We start from the raw sequence: 27502 nt of genomic DNA, 5'->3' as shown, positions 1-27502 counted from the left end.
TAAAATGAATAAGGCTGGTCTGAATGAGCGCTCTGATTGTGCTGCAGGACCAGATGGCGCCATTTTCTGAAAAAAAAAAACAAAAAAAGGAGGTTTTTTTCCCCCCTAATCTCAAATACCCACCATCACATAAATACTCCTTAGAGTGTGTTCACGGGTTGTTTTTTGCAGCATTTTTTTCTGCTTGCAAAAAACAGAATGTTGGCAGGAAAAACAGCTGATTAAAATAAGCGTGTATTTTTACTTGTGTTTTTTTTTTCCAATTCATTAGGATGGTTGAAAATTGCTGCAAAAAAAAAAAAAGGGAAGAGAATCGAAGTACGGCCTATTTGTAAAAAAAAAAAAAAAAAGGGCCTGGAGCTCAAAAAACACCCCCCAAAAGAATAGAACAAATATGTGCGTTAGATTTTTGAGATCTCAATCACTTCATTGGTATTGTAAAACGCAGCCTTTTTATGGCAAGAGAAAAAAAAAAAGCGCTACAAAAACGTACAGTGTGAACAAAGCCCTACTTGGAATGATCACTTCATACAGAAAATAACTGAGCGTAGTGCCTTCTGACCTCCTAACAAGACCGCAAACCTCAGTGATCAGAAAGTGGGAGGTAAAACAGGAACCGGATCCAGTGTATTCTGGCAGAAGGAGCGGAGTCCCTTTCCACTCCAGTGTTGAAATGTATCTGGACTACTAAATGTCACAGTGGCTAAATTCACAGATGAGAAGTGCTACAAGATATGCAAATGAACTACGATACATCCAAAAATCAAAATTCAATCTTGCCTTCAGGCTAGCTTAAAATATACACTCTTATAGTCCTTAATCAGAAATAACCTATGAAGGAGAGCCGGCCCCCGAGGAGCGGGGATAATGTAATCTGATTGTAACAGGCAGACACATCGCTTTCTATCTAGTGTCACATGCAATCCAATAAAACTGTCCAACAGTGAGGGCTGTAAACTTGCTGCACATGGTGCACAAAGCAGTGGACAGGTTATAGCCTATGTGCATCTTCGCACAGAATTATCGTTTATTTGCTTCCTAAATGTAAAGTTATGCAACTTTCTAAAAAGTCTTCATTAAACATTTTCTACCAATTTGCTGCTGCTGCACAGTGTCTGTAAGTTCTTAATTTATCAGGGTGATCTACAAAGATACAGATCGCTCCTGGTTCTGACTGCTCTCTCCTTTGTCGGTGTTAGAGCTACATGGAGCGAGGGGATTGTATACACATCTGCAGTGTTGAGAGGCAAAAGTATCTAAAGTTTTATGGAGTGGAGAGAAAGCTAAAGAAAAGGAGCAAAACAGATGGATGAAATAAGGGGCAGAGGATAGAAGCTGTGCCGATACTAAGTGAGTGCAGACAGCAGTAATCTGGGTACACACAGACCTCACATCCAGCCTGTATTACTATGAGACACACTCCCACCCAGCCTGTACTACTGTGCGACACACTCCCACCCTGCCTGTATTAGGCCGGTTTCACACGTCCGTGGCTCTGGTACGTGAGGTGACAGTTTCCTCACGTACCGGAGACACTGACTCACGTAGACACATTGAAATCAATGTGTCTCTGCAGATGTCAGCGTGTTTTCACGGACCGTGTGTCCGTGTGCAAAACACGGAGACATGTCAGTGTTCGTGGGAGCGCACGTATTACACGGACCCATTAAAGTCAATGGGTCCGTGTAACACACGTACCGCACACGGACGCTACCGTAAGCGCTGTCCCCCCCACGTGGTGCTGAAGTCGCCATTCATATCTTCTCTCCAGCAGCGTTCGCTGGAAAGAAGATATGAAAAATCCTTTTTTTTTTGTTGTTTTTTCGTGTTTTAAATAAAGATCCCTGTCCCCACCCCCTGTGCGCCCGCCTGCTGGTAATAAAATACTCACCTGGCTCCCTCGCAGCGTCCTCTCAGCGCCAGCTTCTCCTGTATGAGCGGTCATGTGGTGCCGCCCATTACAGTCATGAATATGCGGCTCCACCTCCCATAGGGGTGGAGCCGCATATTCATGACTGTAATGGGCGGCACCACGTGACTGCTCATACAGGAGAAGCTGCGGCGAGGACAGGACGCAGCGAGGGAGCCGGGTGAGTATTTTATTACCAGCGGGCGGGCGCACAGGGGGTGGGGACAGGGATCTTCATTTAAAACACGAAAAAACAACAAAAAAAAAGGATTTTTCATATCTTCTTTCCAGCGAACGCTGCTGGAGAGAAGATATGAATGGCGGCTTCAGCACCAGATGCAGGGGACAGCGCTTATCTCTAGCGCTGTCTCCTGCACGCTCCGTGTGGTACCCAGTCGGCACACATGTGCCACACGGATGGCCTACGTGAGCACACGGACACGGATAACTCCGGTACCGATTTTTTCGGTACCGGAATTATCTGGATGTGTGAGACTGGCCTTACTGTGAGACACGCTCCCACCCAGCCTGTATTACTGTGAGACACACTCCCACCCAGCCTGTATTAGGCTGCCGTAACACTAGCAGTATTTGGTCAGTATTTTACATCAGTATTTGCAAGCCAAAACCAGGGGTGGAACAAATAGAGGAAAAGTATAATAGAAACATATGCACCACTTCTGCATTTATCACCCACTCCTGTTTTGGCTTACAAATACTGATGTAAAATACTAACCAAATACTGCTAGTGTGACAGCAGCCTTACTGTGAGACACTCCCACCCAGCCTGTACTACTGTGAGACATGCTCCCACCCAGCCTATATTACTGTGAGACACGCTCCCACACAATAAAACTCTGAAGCCTGGATCAGGATACAAACTTCATATCAGATGGTCTGAAAATGAGTGAAGAAATGAAGATTGCAGACTGAATCTTAGTGCACTTTTACGAAAAGGTAACCACTCATATATGTAAAAAATCATTCTACGCCAAAAGTGACCACAACCTTTCAAGGAATATCTGTACTTTTTTTTTTTTGCCCACATAAGCATACACTTAACCTTCGTCAGGCTGCATAATTTTACAACGTTAACAGGCTGCAGAGGTACAATTGTACCGTCCTTCATATATATTTTATTGAAATTGGGCCAATATATTCTGGACCAAAACTGCAGAGATGTCACGAAATTTCAGCACTCTACGGCTTTTCGGAAAAAAAAAAAGTTATTGCAATTTTAAAACGGAATAGTTACAATTGTACCTACTCAGCCGGACGAAGGTTAAAGCAGCCGAAGGGCTAAGATCGCTTACATTAGTCTCCACTCAAATCTTGAAGTTTTTCCCCAAAATGGCATCTCTGCTCATACGACTGCCTCAGTCGCAGTGTGCGCCAAGTCTTCCCCCAACGCTAGGCAAGTATCAACTCGCTTTGCCATTTACGCTCTCATTAGTACTGTGTTTTTTTTTAATGAAGCCCAAGAAAGGACACAGACCCCACTCCGTGGGAGTGATGAGACCACAGGAGGGTTAGAGAGGGGACTGTGGCAAGCAATATGTGGGCTAAGCAGTTCTATAGAATTAGTGATCAGCGACTGGGCTGCTACATCCATCACATGGCAGACAAGAACTTTATGTTTAGTTAAGTAAAGTTCTGCAGCACAAACAGCTGAGCTTTGTAAAAAAAAAAATGGTAAAGTGATCTCCCCCATTCATACTCCCATATCATTAGTATTTTAATTCATATGTAAATGAGGCGTTAAGAGCTTAAGGAGCTACTGTGCCATTATGTTATTTTTTTCCCTGTCCAGCACAGGTGCCAGGCAAAGAAATCATTACATAACGCATCATTTGCATATGACTTAAAGTGCTAGTTACTCAGGAATGCAGCAACAGATAGAAGATATAAAAGCATCCTTAGATTTAGCCCATATATGCACTCTGTCGGGGTTCATTTTAGTGACAGATTCCCTTTAAAGGGAATATGTCATCATGTTTTTGCTATGTAATCTGACATCAGCATGAAGTAGGGACAAGGACCCTGATTCCAGCGATGTATCACTTAGTTTACCGGGTGCAGCAGTTCTGATAGAATCACAGTTTTCTCTGCTGCAGATGTAGCAGATCTCAGAATGCTGAACCCTGTATAACCCCGCCCACACCACTGATTGGCTGCTTTCTGTGTACACTGTATATTGACAGAATGCTGATAATCAGTGGTGAGGGTGTAGTTGGACTAAGACGCACCAGACACCTAGTCTTCTAGTGATAATCTCCTGTTGATAAAACACTAATTTTATTGAAACAAAAACACAGCCTTCTAAGTGAACCATCGCTGAAATCAGGGTCTCTGCCCCTACATCATACTGCTTACAGATTACATAGAAAAAACTTACTGACATATTGCCTTTACGACTGCAGTATTTATACAATACTATAAAAAGGGGATTTATGATTGTATGTAAACTAATGCAACTTTTTGCTGGGTTTTCTAGACCTACGCTGGCGGTGAGTGAATTGAAAGATTTATTGCTTACATTTAAAGATTTCCCATCTCATAGGACAGGATAAGCCATCACTTTATGATCGGTAAGGGGTCTCAGCGGACGGACCCTCATCGTTCATAAGGTCACGAGAATGAATTGGACACAGAGCCAGATAAACAGTGCTGTGATCTGGGGTTTTAAGGAGTTTTTCCTGCAGAAAGCACCTTTTTTTTCATGGGGAGTTTGTGGAGCAGTTTTTCTTTTCCTGCAGCGGTTTTCGAGACTGAAGTTGTATTTTTTTTCCTATAGCATTTTTGGAGCCTTTTTAGTTGGACGTGTTTAGTTTGGAGCAAATTCCATCAGGATCTATGTTGAAAAAAAAAATTACGTGCACTTTTATTTTTTTCTCACCCGGGTATTTTTGAAAGCCTCTTTAATGTTCATAAGAGGAGGTTTTTGAGTGTTTTCTTAAAGTGGATTTCCTATGGAAATGACTCAGAAGAGTTTTCTACATGGTTTTGAAGCGGTTTTCGAGCAGGATTTTGGGGGCAGATCTGCTCCAAAAATGCCTAAAAAAACTCCTCTGTGGGAACAAAGCCTAAGAATCAATGGAGATCTCAGAGATACGCTGAAGTATGTCACTTTATAACTTCATAGGGGTATTCACATCCTCTAAATTTCTCCTGGGGGCTAAAAAAAAAAAAAAAAAGATCCGAGATCCAGACTTAACTCTTGACAGCTGTGTTATAAGGAAGATATTTTGGGGGAAAGCTATTTAGGTGGGTGCGATAGCTTCCTCAGTGTTATGACAGTAGCATTAATACACGGGGTCCGTTACAGTATCTGGTTTCACATTTGACTCCACACGGCCGTCATATCGGACGCAGGAAGACAAGTCTGGATAAAAAAAACAATAAAAGTACCTGTTTTTACCATGCATTCTGCACCCATCCTTAAAGTCAAGTCAGGAGTTTTAGGCTATGTGCACACATTAAGAAACCGGATGCAGAAATTTATGCATCATTTCTGCATCTTTTGGCAGGAAAAATGCAGCTGCAAAAAAAAGCGCGTTTCTGGTGCATTTTTTCCTTGATTTGAGTGAAGTCAATGGTAAAAAACAGGCAAAAATGAGAATTGACATACAGCAGATTATTTTCTGCACTTTGCTGGAATGAGGATTCCTTTGGATTTTGCTACCATATCTGCATGGCAAAAAATGCACCAAATCTGCAACGTGTGCACAAGCCCTTAATGAGGTGGATGGGGTCAAAGTGCTTAGACCCCCTAATGATCCCTGAAACGAAGGGAGCACAGTTCAGCTAAGCTCTTCTGCCCCTTCATTTTTGCGATCATGTATGTAAATCAGCCTCCCGGACCTCCAGCAATCAAAACTTCTGATATTAAAGGGAATCTGTTAGTAGGATCAACCTTCCTTATCTGTCTATATGGGCATGTAGGTCATAGAAAGTCGAATAAAATGATGCCTTGATATCTACTATCTGATGTCTTCTTCCAGAGAAATCCATGTTTTTGTTAATATGTAAATTTGCTGTTAAGATCTATGGGCTGGACATAGATCTCCCTGAGAATCTGCCTCCAGAGCTTATTATAAATGAAAGGGGGCATTACCAATACAAGACATGTAATGACTGACAGTCTGCTCTCCTGATCTCACTGTGGAGCTGTGTGTGATAACAACTAAAATAGTGCGGTAGAGCTGAGCTTTGTCTCATTACAAACACATCTGCAGCTCTCTTCTCCCAGCACTGTCAACTCAGCCAGAGAGCTGTGCCTGATTACAACTGACGTTTCATTAGCTTCCATCTGGTATTTCGCATGAAGGTAAGCGATTAGACAGCAGTGCGAGAGGACAACTGCAGATGTGTTTGTAATGAGAAAAGGCTCAGCTCTGCTGTACTGTGTTAGTTATATTCACACACAGCTCTGCAATGAGATCAGACTGTCAGTCATTACATGTTTCACACTGGTAACACCCCCTTTTATTTAAAATAAACACTGGAGGCAGATTCTCAGGGAGATCTATGTCCGGCCCATAGATCTTAACAGCTTATTTACATATAAGAAAAAGAGGATTTATCTGGATTGAGACATCAGTTTGCAGATATCAAAAGGTATAATTTTATTCAACTTTTTATGACGGACATGTCCATACAGACGGCTTAGGAGGGTGGATCCTACTGACAGATTACCTTTTAAAGTAACTGCACCCGTAAAACACTTGCGACATTGCATACAAGTCCTTTCCACTAACATCTGACCAGGGATCCTGTTGAGCCTCATCCTTCACATGCAAGAAATAAATTTGAAGTATTATAAAAAACAGAACCATATATACTGACCAGAAAAACAATGATACCTGAAACTACAGTAAAGTCCCCAAGATGAACCCCTTTTACAGAGGAAACGGTTGTTCTGATAAGATTAAGGGACTCAGAAAGGTGTAGACTCAATTACTTGATACAGTTAGAGAACATATATATCAGAGTTGAGCAAAAAGACTCGCTCTCCCGAGGTTTGGCGTCCAGTCTGATACTTCAATGTTTTAGCTGAACTCTAATATAATATATATAAGTAGGGAGATAAAAAAAACAGTATATAGGATGGAGGGTACATCTGTTTCATTCTTTCCCTTTATTAAAATACAAGGTGGTCATTGCCAGGAATATGGTCTGCTGACATCTGTCCATCCTTGGACCTCCTGAGTGGTGAACACAAACCTTCTGCTTTCCATAGGAAAAGTAAATTACGATTCTTTTTGCATGGAGAGAGTGTTCATGATTATTGGAAGCGTTCGGTATCTCACTCTTCGGGTTGGTTTTGCACAACTGTGTTTCGCAATGCACGGACTGCCTGGGGGTCTCCTCACCAGAAATGGATGGGTGAAATTGGTCTTACAGGTCTAATTCCACTGGCGGACACAGACAGAAGAGGGCCCCTTAGCAAGAACAAGAAGTGGGCCCTTTGCAGTCCAATAGCTCATTATAAAGCCCAATTCCACCTGCTTTTAATGTGGTAGTGGGACCCCCTTACAATCCTGAGCCCCTGAGTGCACAGGTTACACCAACGGTATTGGCCACCCCTGTCTAATTCTCTCGGGTCATATTTGGCCAGTATATGACCGGCATTAGTCAACGACTCCCAAAGATACACCGAGGACATGATGACATCTGAACGTCTCCGACCGTATCTGTTCCCATTCCATTCAACGCCAATTAAGAATTAATTAAGGATTACAGGGGAAGGGGCCTCCACCAGTGACCCTCTCCGGTGGCTTTTTGGGGATCCTCTTCAACCGAAAAGAAGAGGAGAGGTGACCATGCTTGATCCTAGCGTAGTCGCTGCCTAGTGGAGAGAGCCGTGGATCTACATGGGGCTGTGACAGAGGGTCCAAGTTGGAACGGGGGGCTACCACTAACGTCAATCTGCTCCTGAAGTTTCCCATAACAATAAGATTTCCATTTTACTGTATGGATCGGATCAAACTCCCAAAATATTGCAAGACTCGAAGGGGAAGGTGGGGGGAGGAGGGATAAAAAGATAATTAGGGAATAATAATCTTATCTCAATCCATGTCCATGTGTCTAATGCTGTATACACCCCCTACTACCCCAATTATTTTTGGAGGGGTTAAGTGCCATTTTGTGCCTTCCTTGTGCAAGTTTGCCCTTCAATCAGTAACAGATTCCTTGTACATACACTGAAATGTGGTAGGACCAACACCCGAGACCCAGCTCCCAAAAATGCCCGGTTATTTTTTGCAGAGAAATCATTACATGACCAAACTGCTGCTGCACATAAGGCTATTTTCCATTTAAAGTGCTTTTTTTTTTTTACAAATTAATACAATTTTTTTGCATCACTATAGGATTTTAGCAAAATTAGAATTAGGAAATTTTTATTTTTTATTTAATTGTATTGGGGTTTACTTTTCCTGGTTAGATGACAACAACAAAAAACACATTTCTAAGCCCAGAAAAGAGAGTCCTTTACTTGCTTTCCCAGACCCAGCAATGTAACATGCGACAACAAGAGAGGCCCAATATCATATTCTATCTACCTAGAAGCGTAAAACTGGAAAATATCCATCCAAGCAAACCTCTATCTTTTCATTGCACAATGCCAAAATCCAGGACCGAGAGGAAAGTGGTAAATAAAGGAGTCAAAGCCCTGAGCTTCCTTAGGGCCAGGGTTTTATTTTTTTTGGATACTACCACTTCATATACACTCAAGATAAAGCCATAGCGTCGGCCTTCTTGTTTCGTCGTAGCTGCAAACAAAAGGCAGACGTAAAAAAGAAATAAAGCAATTCAACGCTAAGGATAAAAAGGACAGCAGAGAAAAGCCATCGCTCGTAGATGAGTTACTCCTGGATGAAGCCAATACTTTGGACAGAACCCACAGCAGATGTCCCCTATATGACAGAGGCCGCCATTCAACGGCGTATGTCACCCTACATCACAGTGTAACCAGTGACATCACTAATTCACAGAGTGAGGTCACCTCTCCTGGAGGAATAGGACATATTAGGGCTCGCTGTCTTAAGCGTTTCTTTAGGATCAGCAGGATCTCGCTGCTGATGCAATCAGGGATGGAATCTGGAAAAGTTCAAACCACATGCAGCACCACCATGATTACCAGTAAAAGGGCTGCTTCATTTCATAATTGCATAAAAATTGAAAAAGTGCGTGTAGGAACAAGCAACTTTACAATTTACCGTACTCCTTATAAAAAATCCTCTCCTAATTCTATTGTTTACTGCATGTTGCCTAAGTTACCAGCCACTGCTGATGATTATTTTAGGTGCAGGCATATATATGCATATATATATATATATATATATATATATATATATGTATATGTATATGTATATGTATATGTATATGTATATGTATATGTATATATATATATGTATATATATATATATATATATATATATATATAGCGTGTAAGCACTGCTCTGATGTTGGATCTGGCCTTCTTCGGTGTCCATGTTCTCCTTCCATGCCCCCGGGCTCCTTCCATGTTCCTGCGCTCCTTCCATGCCCCCGCGCTCCTTCCATGTCCCTCTGTGCTCCTTCCATGTCCCTCTGCGCTCCTTCCATGTCCCTCTGCGCTCCTTCCATGTCCCTCTGCGCTCCTTCCATGTCCCTCTGCGCTCCTTCCATGTTCCTGCGCTCCTTCCATGCCCCCGCGCTCCTTCCATGTGCCTCTGTGCTCCTTCCATGTCCCTCTGCGCTCCTTCCATGCCCCCGCGCTCCTTCCATGCCCCTGCGCTCTTTCCATGTTCCTCTGCTCCTTCCATATGCCCCCACGCTCCTTCCATGTCCCTCTGCGCTGCTTCCATGCCCCCGCACTCCTTCCATGCCCCCGCGCTCCTTCCATGCCCCTGCGCTCCTTCCATGTTCCTGCGCTCCTTCCATGTTCCTGCGCTCCTTCCATGTTCCTGCGCTCCTTCCATATGCCCCAACACTCCTTCCATGTCCCTCTGCGCTCCTTCCATGTCCCTCTGCCCTCCTTCCATGCCCCCACGCTCCTTCCATGCCCCCGCCCTCCCTCCATTTCCCTCTGCGCTCCTTCCATGCCCCCGCGCTCCTTCCATGTCCCGCCGCGCTCCTTCCATGTCCCGCCGTGCTCCTTCCATGCCGCCGCGCTCCTTCCATGCCCCTGCGCTCCTTCCATGTCCCTCTGCGCTCCTTCCATGTCCCTCTGCGCTCCTTCCATGTCCCTCTGCGCTCCTTCCATGTCCCTCTGCGCTCCTTCCATGTCCCTCTGCGCTCCTTCCATGTCCCTCTGCGCTCCTTCCATGTTGCTTATGCTTGGGGCATAGGAAAGCACAAAGTTTGGACCAGTGGCACAACAATGCAGCTGGTCTGAATGATGAAACCTCAAGAGAGCATTCCGCCCCTCACAACCAGGAAACTGGAAGGCAGAATATCGATGCGCTCCTCAACAAAGAACATAAAACAACCCCTTTAATAGGCTGCATGTGAAATGCATGAACAGGTCGGTCCTCCAGATGTAATAAATGCTATTAGGCACTGCTCTGGCTACGAGCCATAAATGCAAGACTTGCTTTTTTCATACAGAGTTTAAAAGGCTCCTACTTTGAAGGATAAGTTAAAGATGTGGTCCAGGACTTTACCAAGTCAAAGGATAATTAATGAATATCAATCAATAACAGTCATTTTGGGTCCCACCAATCAGCTGTCAGATGTACACAGTGTTCAGAGCAGGAACACTACAGCGCCCACCATGAGCAGTGGTCACTCCTGGGTACTGCATCGCTGCTCTAATTCCCTTAAAAAAGCTGACCTGCAGCAACCAAGTCTGGCTACTACACAGTGTACAAACTTGTGTATCCAGCCTCCTTAAGATCTGGATAATGGGGAGTACCAGAAGGATGGGTCACTAATAGCCGTGAACAGCCTCTTAAATTATATTAATCTGCAGTTTCAAAGTTGGAAAATGCCCTTGAAAGGATTATTTTGCATCTTCATGGATAGATATTGCTGGATAGGGCTTGTAAAAACAAGCACTTTCTCAGTTTACGGCTTATTAAAATGTAAAGCCGTTCTTGAGATATTAACACTTTTCTTTTGCTTACAGCTTGTCGCCTAGGAGACCGACCACTGCTGCGATCTAGCTTGCAAGCACTGCACTAAAGCTGACTGGGGTTAGGCGGTAACGACATGCTCCAGGGATCCTGGTCAGCTTAAAAAAAACAGAAATGAGCTTGTAAGCACTGCTCATGTTGCGGTGGTCGGTCTCCAAGGCAACGAGAAGTAAACAAAAGAAAAAATGTTAATAGCTCAAGAATGGATGCAAATTTCAATAAGCAGTAAATTGCAAAATTGCTTGCATTTATAAAGTACTATTCGACAATAGCCTTTAAGTAGTAATATTTCTTGAATTAAAGTCTAACTGCACTTTCGGAAAAGTTTTCACATGTCATAAAGGCACGTCCAAAGTTATGAGTGTGCTGATCCAGTTGCTGAAACCCCCTTAGGCCGGTTTCACACGTCAGTGGCTCCGGTATGTGAGGTGACAGTTTCCTCACGTACCGGAGACACTGACTCACGTAGACACATTGAAATCAATGTGTCTCTGCACATGTCAGCGTGTTTTCACGGACCGTATGTCCGTTTGAAAAACACGAAGACATGTCAGTGTTCGTGGGAGTGCACGTATTACACGGACCCATTAAAGTCAATGGGTCCGTGTAAAACACGTACCGCACACGGATGCTGTCCGTGTGCAGTCCGTGTGCCGTGCAGGAGACAGCGCTACAGTAAGCGCTGTCCCCCCAGCGTGGTGCTGAAGCCGCCATTCATTTCTTCTCTCCAGCATCGTTCGCTAGAGAGAAGATATGAAAAATCTTTTTTTTTTTTTTTTTTTTTTGGTGTTTAAAAAAAAAGATCCCTGTACCCAACCCCCTCCCACCCCCTGTGCGCCCCCCCCCCCCCCCCCGCTGTAATAAAATACTTACCCGGCTCCCTCGCTGCTTCCTCTCCTCGCCGCAGCTTCTTCTGTATGAGCGGTCACGTGGTGCCGACAATTACAGTGATGAATATGCGGCTCCACCTCCCATAGGGGTGGAATCGCATATTCATCACTGTAATGAGCTGTACCACGTGACCGCTCATACAGGAGAAGCTGCGGCAAGGAGAGGAAGCAGAGGGGTGGGAGGGGGTTGGAGACAGGGATCTTTTTTTTTTAATCACCAAAAAAAAAAAAAAAAAAGATTTTTCATATCTTCTCTCCGGCGAACGCTGCTGGAGAGAAGAAATGAATGGCGGCTTCAGCACCAGATGCAGGGGACAGCGCTTAACTGTAGCGCTGTCTCCTGCACGGTGCGTGTGGTATCCAGTCGGCACAGGGGCGGCACACGGATGCCGCACATGTGCCACACTGATGTGCCACGTGAGCACACGGACACGGATAATTCTGGTACCGATTTTTCCTGTACCGGAATTATCTGGACGTGTGGGACAGGCCTTATAAAATAAAAGTGCTAGAGATGGGTCTAATATACTTTCTACGTAGCCCAGTGTCTCAGGGAGACACGTCCAAAGTTTTGTGAAAGTGCGATTTTACTTTAAGACTTTTAAAGGGGGTGATCCTGTTTGGAAAACCTTTTCTCCGAGAGTCATGCTGATAAAATAGATGATGAATTGAAATCGTTTTCTATACCTGCGGTTCTCCAGAGCCATGAGCCAAGCTGGATTTGGCTGATAACTGCAGTTAATAGAGCGCAGTCAGGAGACTGCTCTAACAGGTTTGGTTCTAGCAGACAACCCATTCACGTTCTGTCATTGTACATTTCTGAAAATTGCAAAAAAAAAAAAAAAAAAAAATCCTTTGCCGGATAAAAGCCAAAAGCGTATTGTCATTATTTTATATAAAAAATTTTTTTTTTAAATACAAATGTAACATAACGGTACAAAACAAATGATACTCGGTAATATAAACTGTGTGCTGTAGGTAACAAAAGAAAAAAGAGAATAAATATATGAAATACTGTCGCTAACGTCATATGTGCCACGAGGCTTTCGACGGACCGAATCCACACGCCCGCGGCATATAAGGAGCGCGATGAGGATGTGCACTGAAAAAAACGGCTGTGTTAAAGCAGATTCACTCGTTAGGGTCGATGGCGCGCACCTCCCTTGTTCACGAAATTGATAAAATTAAAAAAAAAAAAAAAAAGTGCGAATGGAACATTTATAAATAAGCATATGAAAAAAAAAGGAGGGGGTCTTTCCGACAAAAAACATGGTTCTGTCTTGCAGAGTTGGTGGGAAAGCCTCCATCTAAAACATCGAAAAGTAGCTTACTTGCACCCATGAAGCAGGCAGCTGGTAAGGCAATGGATGCCGAGGAGAAAGGAAGGCATTGCGGATTTTATTTTTTTAGCAACCCAGTGGAAGGGCCGGATTTATCGCAGGGTAGAGATGACACAGGACAAGGGAAGGAGACATCTGGTTCAGGAACCAAAGCTGAAGGGGAGAGGAATGTACAATTATCTCAACGTGGTAAAAGTATATATATTATTTACGGGAAGTGATTGTTCGGGAACGTTCTCTCTTACATTGATTTCCTAAAGTGGGTTTTCCCATTAAAGAAATTTAAAGGGGTTGTCCAGGCTATGTGACTGCAGACTGGTGAATCCTAATGGTGCGCACAGTTTGCATTTTTAGGGTATGTGCGCACGTTGCGGATTTTGCAGCGGATCCGCAGCGGATTGGCTGCTGATGCGGATTCGCAGCAGTTTTACATGAGTTTACAGTACCATGTAAACCTATGGAAAACAAAATCTGCAGTGCACATGCTGCGGAAAAAAACACGCGGAAACGTAGCGTTGTTGTTAATTCCGCAGCATGTCAATTCTTTGTGTGGAAACGCAGCGGTTTACATTCCGCAGCATGTCAATTCTTTGTGCGGATTCTGCAGCGGTTTACACCTGCTCTATAATAGGAATCCGCAGGTGTAAAACCGCAGGCGAAATCCGCACACAAACCGTGGTAATTCCGCAGTGCGGATTTACCAAAAATCAGTGCGGAAAAATCTGCACACCTTTCCGCACACAGCCTTAAGATTCTCCAATGCAGATTTGCATACTTCCAGTCACATTCCCACTAGACTTATCCGGCTTCGCTCAATTCACTTGCAATGAGTGAGGCCGTGCACGTCTAGTTGGCATGTGACCGCATGCATGCACTCACACGCCTGCCCGTGCTGTGAGGATTCACAAGTCTGCGGACACACAGAGGGACTGCAGAGTTTAACTACAAGTTTTGATAACCCCTTTAAATGTTCCCTAGAATGCAGGTCCTGATCTCCCGTCACACCTCACCCTTGTCAGGAGTAAATTAAACAGCGCGGTCATACGTGAATTCTGCTGCTGTATTCAGTGTTTTTAGCACTGACCGTCTCTGTTCCATAGATACATGCAAACATGAGAGGGGGATCGGGACCCCGTTCTTGTGATCGATGGGAATCCAAAGGATCAGACATGATCACTGTGGATAGGTTGGTAAAACTACTTTTAAAGGGACTCTATCACCAGGCTTTTCTATGTAATATGACAGCAGCATGATGTAGGGGAAGAGACCATGGTTCCAGCGATGGATCACTTAGTTTACTGGGTGCAACAGTCACAGCTTTCTCTACTGCAGATCTAGGAATGCTGAGCCCTATATAACCCCATCCAACATCACTGATGCTTTCTGTGTACATTCTATATTGACAGAAAGAGGACAATCAGTTGTGAGTGTGGAGTCGGACCAGGAAGTACGAGACACCTAGTCCTATTGTGATAATCTCCTGCTGATAAAATATTGATTTTATTGAAGCAGGAAAACACAGCGCAGTAAGTGACACATCGCTGGAATCAGGGTCCCTGCGCCTATTTCATTATGCTCTCAGATTACATATCAAACACTTGGTGACAGATTCCCTTTAAAAGGGTTGTCTAATCTTCTTTCAGGAGCGCACACCGGTCCTCTGCCTCCCAGTGCTCTCCTGAAGATGATTGACAGTTCAGACTAGTAGTACGGACTGAACGGTGCACTCTTTCCATGCCGCTGGAAGCGCAGAGGATTGAAGCTCGCCGAATCCAGCCAGCTTCGTTGGTGCATACAGCAAACAGCTTGCAAGCCTGTGCCCCTTGCCTAGGAAACCAGCCACCGCTAATAGACTACAGAGGTGGTCGGTAACCTACGCCATGGGTAGTAAACAATAAAATTAACAATCCTTTCGTACTTGAGAACCGAGACAATTTTTAACAAGAGGTAAATTGCACAGATGTTTGTTTTTACAAACACCTTGCAATTTTACCCATTTAACAGTTGAGACAACCCACTTCTCCTAGTGGAGCTTTTTTCTTTTCAGAAAAATTAACAAAACGTGTTGGTAAAAGACGAGCGTTCCCTTTAAAGCAACAAAGCATTGAGACTGGCGATAAACAGTTTTTAAAAAAAAAAAATACCATCAGCAGAGGAACATTATTTCCCAACATACGGGACCATTATGATACCATGGAAGCTGGAACTATTGGCACTACTGCTCATTACCATCACTTTGGCTCGTTGACGTGTGCGTCTATGGCATCTGTTCCTAGTTACATTCTGCTGCGCGGAAGGATTGGCAAAGCTTCATACCATTACTTGGCAAGTGGTGGCTGATGCATCGGGTGGATATTGGATGGGGGGGGGGGCATAGATAATACCTAAATCCGGCCCTGTTCAGAGTGGTCTCCAAAACACGGCACCGGTATCTAAAAAAAAGGGCTACTTATTGCATCGCTGCCTCCTAATCTGCCATCGCTCAGCGTTACTTCACAATTCGCACTTCTCGTACATGCACAGGAAGAGTCCTTGACTCTGCTACAGAAGTATCTTTAAGCACCTTACTAATATTCCTAGGACAGCACCATCAAACTTCTTTTAAAGGCCAGACCAGACCGTCTGATTCAGAAGAAAAAAAAAAAAAAAAATGCATCATTGATAGAGGCCGCACCACCCCGAAATGCTCCTGTACATGATTTCCAATAGTTATCGACTGTACTTGAAAAAAACATATTCACCTACAAAAAAAAGAAAAAAACAGTCGCTCGTTTCCTTAGCGGGTGAGATAGTTGGTTTTTGAGGTCTAAAAAGGAAAAGGAGCACAAAGGAAGCTAATACAATTTCTCTGAATTTGGCAAACTTCCCAAAACTTCTGCATTCAGCAAATAACCCCCCCAGGAGCCGATCTCATGAGAACTCCACTGGGAAAGTGAGAGGAGCAGGAGGGAAGGATACAACTGTTGTGAAGTTTTGCTGAGGTAAAAGGGAGGAAATTAGTCAACTTGTGTCCTCCTGTATATATAGATCAATATTTTTTTTTTTTTTCAGTCTGGTCCGGTAGTGGACACAGAGCCGTGAGCCGTCTCACCGCCATATGCCACCTCACCGCCATATGCCACCTCAGCCGTTGCTGAAGGTGCCACTCCGCCAGTTTCCTCGTGGGGTGGAGGAGACTCTTCTCCGGCCGGACCTCTAGAAGTAACAACTGTGGTGGTCTCGGGAGAAATGCTGTGAGGACCCTCGAGAGGAATACAGCCAGGGTGGTTCTTCCGAAAGTGCTGATTGAGGATGGCCTGGAAGGGGAAGCTTTTCCCACATACGTGGCAGTGGAAGGGTTTGTTGCCTGTGTGCTTCCGTATGTGATACTCCAGCTGATCCTTGCGGGTGTACTTCTTACCACACATTCGACACACAAAAGGAGTAATACCCATGTGAAGCCGCATATGGCGGTCCAGGCTGCCCTTCTGGTTGAAAGATTTGGCGCAGTAAATACAGGTCAATCGCGGGTTGTAGCGAAACCATCGCTCAGATACCTCTTGCTCACGGAGATATTCTACGTAACCGCTCACTCCGATCACCCCGCCTTCATCTCCCTATATGAGAAGGGGAAGAGAAAGACGGAAGAAAAGGAGAGTAGAATCATTGTAACATGAAATGGCCGAGAACTTGACCAAAAGGATTTGTGGGAATTTTTATTTCACTCTATAGGAGCTCAACCGGGGTATCGGGAACTTCCCCAGCCGGCACTCGAATGCTGGCACGACGGGCGACTCTTGAGATTACTAGGCCCCCTGCTAAGGCACGATGAGCATCGCAGAGGTCCAGAAAGCACAAGAGGCTCACATGATGACAGCAATGCGAGTGCCGGTCGCGCAAATCTGCACTGGCAAACTCCCACGGACCAGCATGTTGCACGCTGGACGAAGCTCCGGCAAATCTTTTTGCTCAACTTCCATCAAAACCCATAACTCTTTAACAACAGATATTGCAGATGTACAAGAAATAAAAAAGGGTGTTTGCCGTGGAAAGGGGAAAAATGGGTTATTTGTGATGGGTGGAGGTCTGAGCTCTGGAACCCCCCCAGTGATCTTGAGAATGAAGGGATGCAACGCTTGGTGACGTGTCCGCCATACTGTTTTCCTGCGCAGTAGCACTCTAGCCTTCTGTGGTTTACGTGAGTGAGGCTAAATGCAGTACCCCTTACAGGTAGGTGGGGTGGAAGTGCTGCTGTGCAGGGAAACGTAAAGGTGTTGTATGAAACAAAAATAAATCATACTTGCCTATTGTCACTCTCCTGGATCCAGTGCAGGCCCGCTCCGTAGTCGACACTGGAAGCAACGTCACCATTAAACCTGTCACAGGACCGCTGCGACTTGTGACAGGCTGCAGCTGTCAGGCGACTTGTACGGGCATCATCCAGTGCTATTCAAGTCAACTGACCGCTGCAACCTATCGCACGCTGTGGCTGATTGAACGGTGACATCATTGATAACGGAGGGGCCTGCGCTGCATGTAGGAGGGTTACAGCAGTTGAGTATGATTATTTTTTTTAACAGAATCCAAACCACAGCATCAATGCCCAGCCAACCCTAGGAGACGATCTAGGGTCGGGTCCTCTAAGGTGGAGACCACAGCTGATCATAAAGTAACGGCATATGCTAACAATGTACCATCACTTTATAAGATCGGAAACACAAGAGTAGAAGTTGCCATTTCCAGCTCTGTAGCATAGAGCTGTACCTTACCTGCGCCATGCGCCCCTGACAAGTACCCCTCTACAGAATGCTTAATATCTTTTTTCCATCTATTCTAACGTACCCGCTGTAATGACTCTGGACACCACCCACCTGGTTGCTGTGTTGCTTTGGTTCCTCCAGCCGCCGGGGAGATTCACTCTTTGCTCTGTGTCGTTCCGGCATGGGGCCCACACTACCGGAGGGGCTGAATCTTTTGAGAAAGAGGTTAAAAATGAAAATATTAGGAAAGGTCTCATGAAATTATACAACAGTGTAAGATAATTTTGTTTTCCTGGAACCACCATTGCATGCATTTGTCCTTGTGTTTGTAAATTAACAGAGGTTGGAAGAAAAAAAAAAAAAAGGTCCTATCAATTTTATTCTCAACTTTTTATCTGAGACCAACTGTAAGGTGAGAATTTTAGATCAGTTCCCTTCTGTGTCGGCCATGCTGCTTATATTGCATATGGACACTCATAAGGCACAGCCTGTAACTTTACCACCTGCTGCAAAGATTGTACTAGTCTACTTAAGGCGTCCCTTACCTGTCCATCTCACTGCTTGTTGGCCTGGAAACTTTGGTGCTGGAGGACCCCAAATTATAGCTTTCCTGCCCCACAGCGCTGTGCCCTGTTGTATCGATCACCATAGCGGTCACCTCTTCCGCGCTGCTTCCATCTTCTCCGGAAGGTTGGTTCTCTGGCCCTAGCCACTCATCCAGGTTCTCCGTCTTGATACGGAGGGCCCCCATCACTCTGATGTCATCGTCGCTCCGTTCTCCTCGGTCCGCTGCCCCCGTTTCCACATACCACTGTCCGGCTCTGTTGATTCGTAAAATGGGCTCCCTGCCCTCCACGTCTGAACCCTGCTCCACCATCTGAGGACTTGTGGACTCGTCTGCTGGACTCAAATCTCTAATGTCCAGGACAGTGCTTACCTGACCTCTCCTATTCCCTGAGGGTCTTGGAGTGCTGTGCCGTGGGCTTATAGAACGAGTCAAACTCTGACTGACGCGGTTGGAATCCTGGACTCTTTCTTGGTGTTTGGGTCTGCTCTGGCTTAGCTCTTCTTCAGATTCGGGTGAACTAATTTTTAAATGGATGCCCTCAAGGATCTGCGTGCACTTGTCAATGATGTGCTGCATCTGCAAAAAGCTGGCAGCCGTCAGGTAGCTTATGATGTCGGCGAGTTGCAAGCAAATACGGCCCGTGTAGCAAAAAGAAAGCAGCTGCTCAAACACGCCGGGGTTCTTAATGACCGATAAGGACACTGCGCTCATCTCGTTTAAGGACATGTGGTCTCGGAAGTAGGGCGAGCTGGCGGCCAGGACCACTTTGTGGGCTCGAAAAGACTGGCCTTGTACATTGACCACGATGTCGCACAGACGGCCTTGCATCCGCAGCTGGTTGAGGTGGCTCAGGACAGAGTTGCTGTACTCGGGGATCTCCAGCTGGATATTGCCTCCTTTCTCCATGGCTGCCCCTCTTGGAAGCACTCAACCCTAGGGGTGGAATTAAGATAAGAAAAAAAAAAAGTTAAATTTCTCAAGTAGGTAACTTGACGTTGACACTGTGCTCAAACCATATACAATTGGTGGACTTAAAGCCATTAATGTGCATGGCCTTACAGGCAAAACTTCACTTTTCCATTATATTTATTGGGCATCATGCACATGGCAGCATCACGGATCCATGCACCCCGAGTTGTAAGGGGAACCCATAGACTTTGAAGGGCTTTCCCATCTACTGTCCCCATATGTCTCGGATTTCTTGCTGTATTTCAGAGACATTCAATGCGTTTCGGAGGGAATATTTCCGCTCTGCTGTGTGCATGATGCCCAAAACTCAATCAACCAAAGCAGTAGTTATGCTATGGCTTCTACCGAATAACTACTGTCCATCCTGAAGTTTCCAGATCAAAACTTCCTTTCATTTCATAGCCTCCCTGCGCCTCCATGTAAAATCTGAGGCACACAACGCTTCAGTGCGGGATCCATAGCTTTATATAAGCGGCTTATCTGGGTTAGTTTGGGCACAGATTCTATATCCTGCTGTGTGCATGAGACCTAAAACACAATGTCGATTTTTGGGGCGCAAATTACAACATTTTAAAACTGCATATGTGAAAATTATCATTGTTTTACACCATTTATTACATCATTCTTTTCATATCTACAGCAAAATAGAAAATGATGATGAATGGGGGCATGGTTAACCTTTCTGATATATTAAAGGGAGTCTGTCACCAAGTTTTTTGTTACTCCGTCTGAAAGCCGAATAATGTAGGGGCGGAGACCCTGATTCCAGCCATGTGTCACTTACTGGGCTGCTTGCTGCCGTTTTGATAAAATTACAGTTTTCTCTGCTGCAGATCTAGCAGTTCTCTAAATGCTGAGCTCTGTATAACCCCGCTCACATCACTGATTGAATGTTTTCTCTGTACACTGTGCTTAGGCAGAAAGCTGTCAATCAGTAGTGGGGGGTCGGGTTATACAGAGCTCATGAATATGGAGGACTCAGCAGGTTTACTAGTCCTCTAGCGATCATAATCTGCTAATAAAACACTGATTTTATCAAAACTACAGCAAGCAGCCGAGTAAGTGACGCATCGCTGGATTCAGGGTCACATTTATATTGCAACCAGGCATAAAATGTAGCAAGTTGCACAAAATTCTATATTGACGTGCAACAGTGGACACACGCTCTTTTGTACCAAAAAGTTACAATTTGCACACAAAAAAATGGAATTGACTTGTGACATTTTGACACATTGATCTAATGCTGAGAAGTAGATATATAGTGGTGGAGTACTCTAAAAGTTTGCACAAACTAGGCCATTTTTTGATAAATGAGGGCTGTATGTACAGATAAGTGAAATATTTACTTGTCTATGTTGTAATTATTTTCTTAAACATTAGAAATAAATAAGAATAGATAATATTTTGGGAGAAATACTCTGTAAGGAGTTTCTGAAGTATAGGAAACGGATTTTCCAACACTGACTCTCACTTCCATGTCAGGAAGGCGACGTCCTGCTGACAGACTCCGGCCACGACGCGCGTGCCACGGGCACAAGTGCAATAATGAACAGGAAAGGTGTGTGATACCTGCCGGCACAGTGTGCTAGCTGATACCTGGCGAAGGGTCATCATCACTGCTCACCTCCTGATGAGCGGAACTAAGATTAACACTATACAAAATCCTCACTTAATCGAGCGAGATCTGTTAATGCTGTTCTCCAGGAAAAAGATATGGATGATCCATCCATAGGAGAGCTTGTCAATATCAGATCAATAGGGGTCCGACACATGGAAACCTCTACGATCAGCTGTTACCAGATCTGAAGAGAACTGCACAGCTCCATGCAATGTGTAGCAGACGCTGCCGGCTGCTGCAGATCAGCTCCTATTCACAGGCTATGTGCACACGTTACGGATTGGGGTGCAGAATTTTCTGCACAAAATCCGCATCTCCTGGCAGAAAACGCAGGTGCAGATTTGACGTGTTTTTTAATGCGGATTTTGTGCGTTTTTGTTGCGTATTTCATGCGTTTTTTTACCCTGTGGATTTCTATAATGGAAGGGTGCAGAAACGCTGCAGTTCCGCACAAAAAGAAGTGACATGCTCCTTCTTTTGATCCGCAGCGTTTTTCATGCGGAATTTTCCGAACCATTAGCACAGCATTCTTTTTTTCCTATTGATTTACGCTGTACTGTAAATCACTTTGCGGATCTGCAGCGTTTCTGCGCGGAAAAAAACGCTGCGAATCCGCACTAAATCCGCATCGTGTGCACATAGCCTAAAGAATGAAAGCTGTTCTGCAGTACTCAGCAGTGGCTGCTACACCTTGAATGGAGCTGCACAGTCAGCCACTGCCAGATGGAAATAACACTTGATTGAATCGGTGCCTGAATGTCCATCTTTCACTATCTGATGCTGACAACCTCTCTCCTATGGAATGGTCATCAATGTCACATCTGGGGAACGGTTTTAAGGATCCTCATCTTTTGGCCATAGTGAAGAACATACAAAGCGCACCTCTACGTGGAGGACCTGTCCTGTATTATACAGACAGTCCACTGATTGCAATTAACACCATGTAATACTTATTTTTCCCTCTGGAGGCGCTGCAGCGAAATTCAACACTTAGGTGAAGTTCCCACACTGTGCAACAAAAACGTAGTGCATAACAAGCAAAGAGGATCAAAACTGACAACGAAAGTCTATAGGTCCGGGGAAAAAAATAAAAAAATCAGGAAGCACTCGGATGCCATCCACGTTCTGTCCATTTTCACAGATTGCTAGGTAGGAGAAGGTAGAGAAACTTTTTTTTTTCTCATTTGGGGAAAAACTGAGAAAACCCCGACCGTACGCCGATGAAACTGAACAAAATCACTGATAAAACCAGGACTGTTTCTAGTACGTAAAAAACAGACGTCTGAATGAGATCTTACAAGGATAATGCACAGCAGAGGACCCCTTTAAGTTTTAAATGCAATCATTTTTATTATTATTATTATTATTATCCAAGCTAATGTAAAATTATTCCTTTTTCTGCCAACATGAGAAAACCTATCGATTCTCTCTCTATATTTATCTATCTATATATACACACGGTATATATATATATATATATATATATATATATATATATAGATAGATAGATAGATAGATAGATAGATAGATAGATAGATAGAGAGAGAGAGATATACACACACAGTATAATCTTTACTTATGTACCTGAACAACGCAATGAGCAATTTCTAAGAATCTTCCAAAAATGTAAAAAGATTTCATCATTATGAGAAATATTAAGCAGAGTTGTATTACAGGCGTTCGCCACTTTCTGTATCTCCTAATAATTTTCTTTCTTTTTAGATAAGTGTTTTGTGATCTGACCCATCCACTTCCCCAATAATCTCGCTTTTCCTGCATTATCACTAGACATAAACTCTGCTACATCTGCACCAGCAGAGTTGAGAAAAGTCATTAGAAATGATCATATGAAACAGACGCCGGCTCCAGCTCTGAATAATTTCATCACAAAAGATGTCACCGATCTGTTCAGACAGACAATAATGAATGCAAGTAAGATGTAGGGGAAAGTACCCGCGCCGTACGTGTCCACAAAGATCAGAAGGCGTCTTACAGAAAGATCTGTGTGCAATGAGATTGTACTATACATCAAAAAGAGAAAATCTGCAGTTTCCTATGAAGAACCCCCCAAAACGGAGTGTCCGCAGAGGGGGCAACTCTGCAACAGGGTCTCACAGGCTGCAATTACTACATCTGTATCACGGATCAATTTCCGAGAGGGGAAAATGCTGCAGCGCGAAGATGAGATTTGTATAAATCGTGTAATCTGCTGACAATTTCCATATGCAAATCTGCACTGAACATCCACAGCATTTCTGCAAAAAAAAAAAAAAGCCCTGGGCCGAACACCCAAAAATCACACATGGATCTAATACAAAAAAATACAAAACTGGACATGAGGTTCTTAAACTGACATTCTGATCAGACTGTATGAAGACCACTGCCACGTCATGGCAAACCTTTAGGGGGGTCCCTAACTTTAGGAGCTTGGAATGTGCAGCGCCGTGCGCCAACCACCGCCGCAGCGTCATAGCAACTGCAAGGCGGCGACCTGGTGCCCCACAGCACCCATGCTGCAAGGCTGTGAGTCCCCATGACTCCAGGTCACACCGCCCCACAAGCACAAAACCACAGCAGCAATGGCCGCCACACAGCACCAGGTGAAAGGAGCTGGAATACTCACCTTCCACATATTCTCAGACTGAACCGAGGGCAAAAAAGAAAAAAATCGGCCTTCTGCTAATTAAAAACACCTGTGTCAAATGGGAGGAAAGCTGGTCCAAGTAACCAAAAAGGGGGACAATGAATTTTTTGGATGTGCGGTCTGTGCCTTTTTCTATAGGTATTGCTTATCGACAGTGTTTCTCCTTGTGTGCCGTACCCTAAAGTCGGGCGATACGGTGGTTATGGCTGACACGCAGGCCGCACAGCCAAAAAAATTGCTCTTTGCTGCTGTACATCAAAGTACTGCTAGTCAATGGGGTCACAAGGAGAGCAGCGATTGCATGTTACTCCTTTAGGCTATGTGCACACGTTGCAGATTTGACTGTGGAATTTCCTGTGCAGATTCTGAATTTCTTGGCAAAAAACGCAGGTCGGAATCTGCTCCTTTTTTTGCTCTGTGCACACGTTGCAGATTTTTGTGCGGATTTCTTCCTTTTTTTTACCCCTGCAGATTTCTATTATGGAATGGGTGCAGAAACGCAGCAGATCTGCACAAAGAATTGACATGGTCCTTTTTTTTTTAATCTGCTGCTTTTCTGTGCGGATTTTTCGGCACCATTAGCACAGCATTTTTTTTGTTGCCATTGATTTACTTTGTACTGTAAATTACTTGCGGATCTGCAGCGTTTCTGTGCGGGGAAAAAAAAAGCTGCAGATCTGCAGGAAATCTGCAACATGTGCACATACTCTCCGCTCATGAGGCTGCCTGGAAAAAAAAGCTCTTGAAAACCATTTCAGAAATAAAAAAAAATGTCTCCAAAAACTCCCAAAGAAGGCAAGTTTACCGAAGAGGTGTGTTCACACTGTCTTTTTCCCCCGTGTATAATATCGGCCGTTTTCAAGCTGGAGGCTCTTTCAAGACACTTTATCTAAAGTGTTGTGTATTTTCTTTTTAGCTTCTTTTGCAGATTTCCTGCGCAGAAACGCTGCAGATCTGCAAGTGATTTACAGTACCATGGTACAATGGCTGATGGTGCGGAAAACACAGCAGATTAAAAAAAAGGACCATGTCAATTCTTTTGTGCAGATCTGCTGCGTTTCCGCACCCATTCCATAATGGAAATCTGCAGGGGAAAAAAAAGAAGAAATCTGCACAAAAATCTGCAACATGTGCACAGACCAAAAGGCGCAGATTCTGACTTGCGTTTTCTGCCAAGAAATCAGAATATGCACAGTCAAATCTGCAACGTGTGCATATAGCCTTATAAATAGTTTACTAAGTGTTTTTGCTGCGTTTTTTCCACCAGCATTTTTAAGTGTTTGTGTGGCATTTTTTCCCCATTTTTTTTTAAACTCCATTAAGCAATAGAGAAAACGCTGGATTTTTTTTTTTTTTTGAGAAAAAAAAACCACCCAGGCGCCTTCCATGTGTCTTTTGAGCCTCCCCTAGAAGGACGATCTGCTCATAGCTTTTAACCTCTTGGCATCTTTTGAAATCCTGAAGTGAAAAAGAAGCTCAAAAGCCTGAACCTGTGAACAGCGAGTAATTTTACATAAAAATTAATATGTTCATCCTTTTAACCATTTTTGAGGGGGCATTTTACATGCAAAAACCAACAGAAAATGATGCAGTGTGAACACAGCACTAGACTAGGACTGTGCGGCGACATGAAAACCCAGACAAGTAACGCAGCCAGGAACATTTCTGAGGATTGCAGCTGTGTGAGTATATATGCCATATGGACACCTTTGGGGCAATTATCTATCTATTTGCATTTACATGCATGTAAATAAAAAAAATAGAAAAAACGCAATAGCACTCACCAATCAGTGGCAATTCAAACGTCCTTTATTAGAACGTGCAGCAAATCATCTTCACGGTTCAAGGGAGGGAGTGAAAGTAGGAGTGCGACAGGCAAGACGACGACGATCGTTTCGCGCTAATACCAAGCGCTTCCACGGTGGAAGCGCTTTGTCGTCTTGCCTGTCGCACTCCTACTTTCACTCCCTCCCTTGAACCGTGAAGATGATTTGCTGCATGTTCTAATAAAGGACGTTTGAATTGCCACTGATTGGTGAGTGCTATTGCGTTTTTTCTATTTTTTTTATTTACATGGACACTTTGTTTCACGCAAGCACCGCCTTTCACCTGATCGGACTACCTTTTGTTGGGAAACTCTCCACATTGAGTTTATAATCTCTGCAAAGTCGAGCTGTGCCGCTCACTTTTTTTCTTTTTCTGGTATTTACATGCATGTATTTGGAGCAAAAATAATTATTAGAACTGGATTTCATTAAAGATTTTGCACCTTTTGCCTTCTACAGCCTCTGCGTGTTGCAGTATCTATTGCTGGCCTGCAGAATGAGTTAACTGAGAATCTGTCAGGCTATGTGCACACGTATCTTTGAGGTCTGCGGATTTTTCTGCAGCGGATTTGAGAAATCTGCAGGTAAAAGGCACTGCGTTTTACCTGCAGATTTTATGCGGATTCCACCAGCGGTTTTACACCTGCGGATTTCTATTATGGAGCAGGTGTAAACCGCAGTGGAATGCGCACAAAGAATTGACATGCTGCGGAATGTAAACCGCAGCGTTTCCGCAGCATGGGCACAGCGGTTTCGGTTTTCCATAGGTTTACATGGTACTGTAAACTCATGGAAAACTGCTGCGCACCCGCAGCAAAATCTGCAACGTGTGCACAGAGCCTCAGGCAGACAGTTCTGATGGGGAGTTTCTAACTCCATTATCTGTATTTCTCCGAGCTCCTCTCATCTCCGATGTGATCTGCGGACATAAAACAGCTCAAAGACAGATAAAGAGGATACAAACGCCCTATTAGAAGAGCTCACTGACAGGCTTCTAGTTACCTCATTCTGCAGCCAGAGATAGTTAATGCAATAAGAGAGGCTGCGGAAGGCGAACGGTGCAAACATTTTTAATGAATTTTCAATTGCAAAAAAGAATGCATTTAAGTAAAAAAAAATAATAAATGTCCCCGTAATGTCGGCAAGGGAAAGTCGTCTGAGACTGGCTACAGGGTGGTACCGTGCCGCCGTAGCCTATGGGGACATTGTTGGGGGTCTGGCCCCGGACCACTGCCGTTCGGTGCAATGATGGAGAAGTGACACTTACTGGGGGACACGAGCCCAACTGCTTAAAAAACTACGCCGGACCCTACAGAAAATCTAATATCTGGCGAAACCCCAGTCATGACCGGACCCCCACGCTGCGCCATATTGCAGACCACCACAGTGCCCAGACCCAGCTCTGCCCCTCATAATCTGCCCCCTGACCCCCATTAGGAGCTGTCACCCTGGGCCAGCGTGCGGCTCTCGTGGAACTACCACTCCCAGCAATCTCTGACCCATTGAGCCCACACGTGACTACATGGGCAGCTGTGCCAGGGTGGAGGGCGGCGGCGGGCACAGCTGTCTGGGGTGGCAGTGGGCGGGCTGGACCGGTCCCTCCCCCTCCCGGGAGGATGACGTGTGCGCTCCTCAGGCCGCGCCCTACACTCCCCCCTCCCCAGAGGACTCTCCCCTCCCTCCTGAATTCTGCCACCTACCTCCGGGGGGCGCGGACGGGCCGGGACGGGGCCACCGCCGGAACACAGCGCTCCGGAAGTGCTATGTCAAAATACCTTCACTCTCCTGCCTCCTTCACCCGGAAGTGAACCCTGCCTCCCTCTGCGTCCGTCATACCATAGGGGAGGGGCGACTGGAAGCCATATTGGGTGAGGAATGGA

At 44.7% G+C, this 27502-nt stretch overlaps 1 protein-coding gene across 1 annotated transcript; it reads right to left on the bottom strand.

Moving 5' to 3' along the window:
• Positions 1–12796: 12796 nt before the first annotated feature.
• On the bottom strand, positions 12797–27414 carry ZBTB37 (zinc finger and BTB domain containing 37). The gene is made up of 4 exons (XM_069737811.1): positions 27323–27414; positions 18543–19498; positions 18109–18208; positions 12797–16854 (listed from the first exon to the last, which is right to left on the bottom strand). The coding sequence occupies exons 2-4, from the start codon at positions 19469–19471 to the stop codon at positions 16306–16308; spliced, it is 1578 nt and encodes a 525-aa protein (XP_069593912.1). The 5' UTR covers positions 19472–19498; positions 27323–27414; the 3' UTR covers positions 12797–16305.
• Between the last annotated feature and the right edge of the window lie 88 nt (positions 27415–27502).

Source organism: Ranitomeya imitator, chromosome 8, assembly GCF_032444005.1.
Source record: "Ranitomeya imitator isolate aRanImi1 chromosome 8, aRanImi1.pri, whole genome shotgun sequence".
NCBI lineage: Eukaryota > Metazoa > Chordata > Amphibia > Anura > Dendrobatidae > Ranitomeya > Ranitomeya imitator.
The sequence above is the reverse complement of the archived record's forward strand: the minus strand, read 5'-3'. Positions and strand labels throughout refer to the sequence as shown.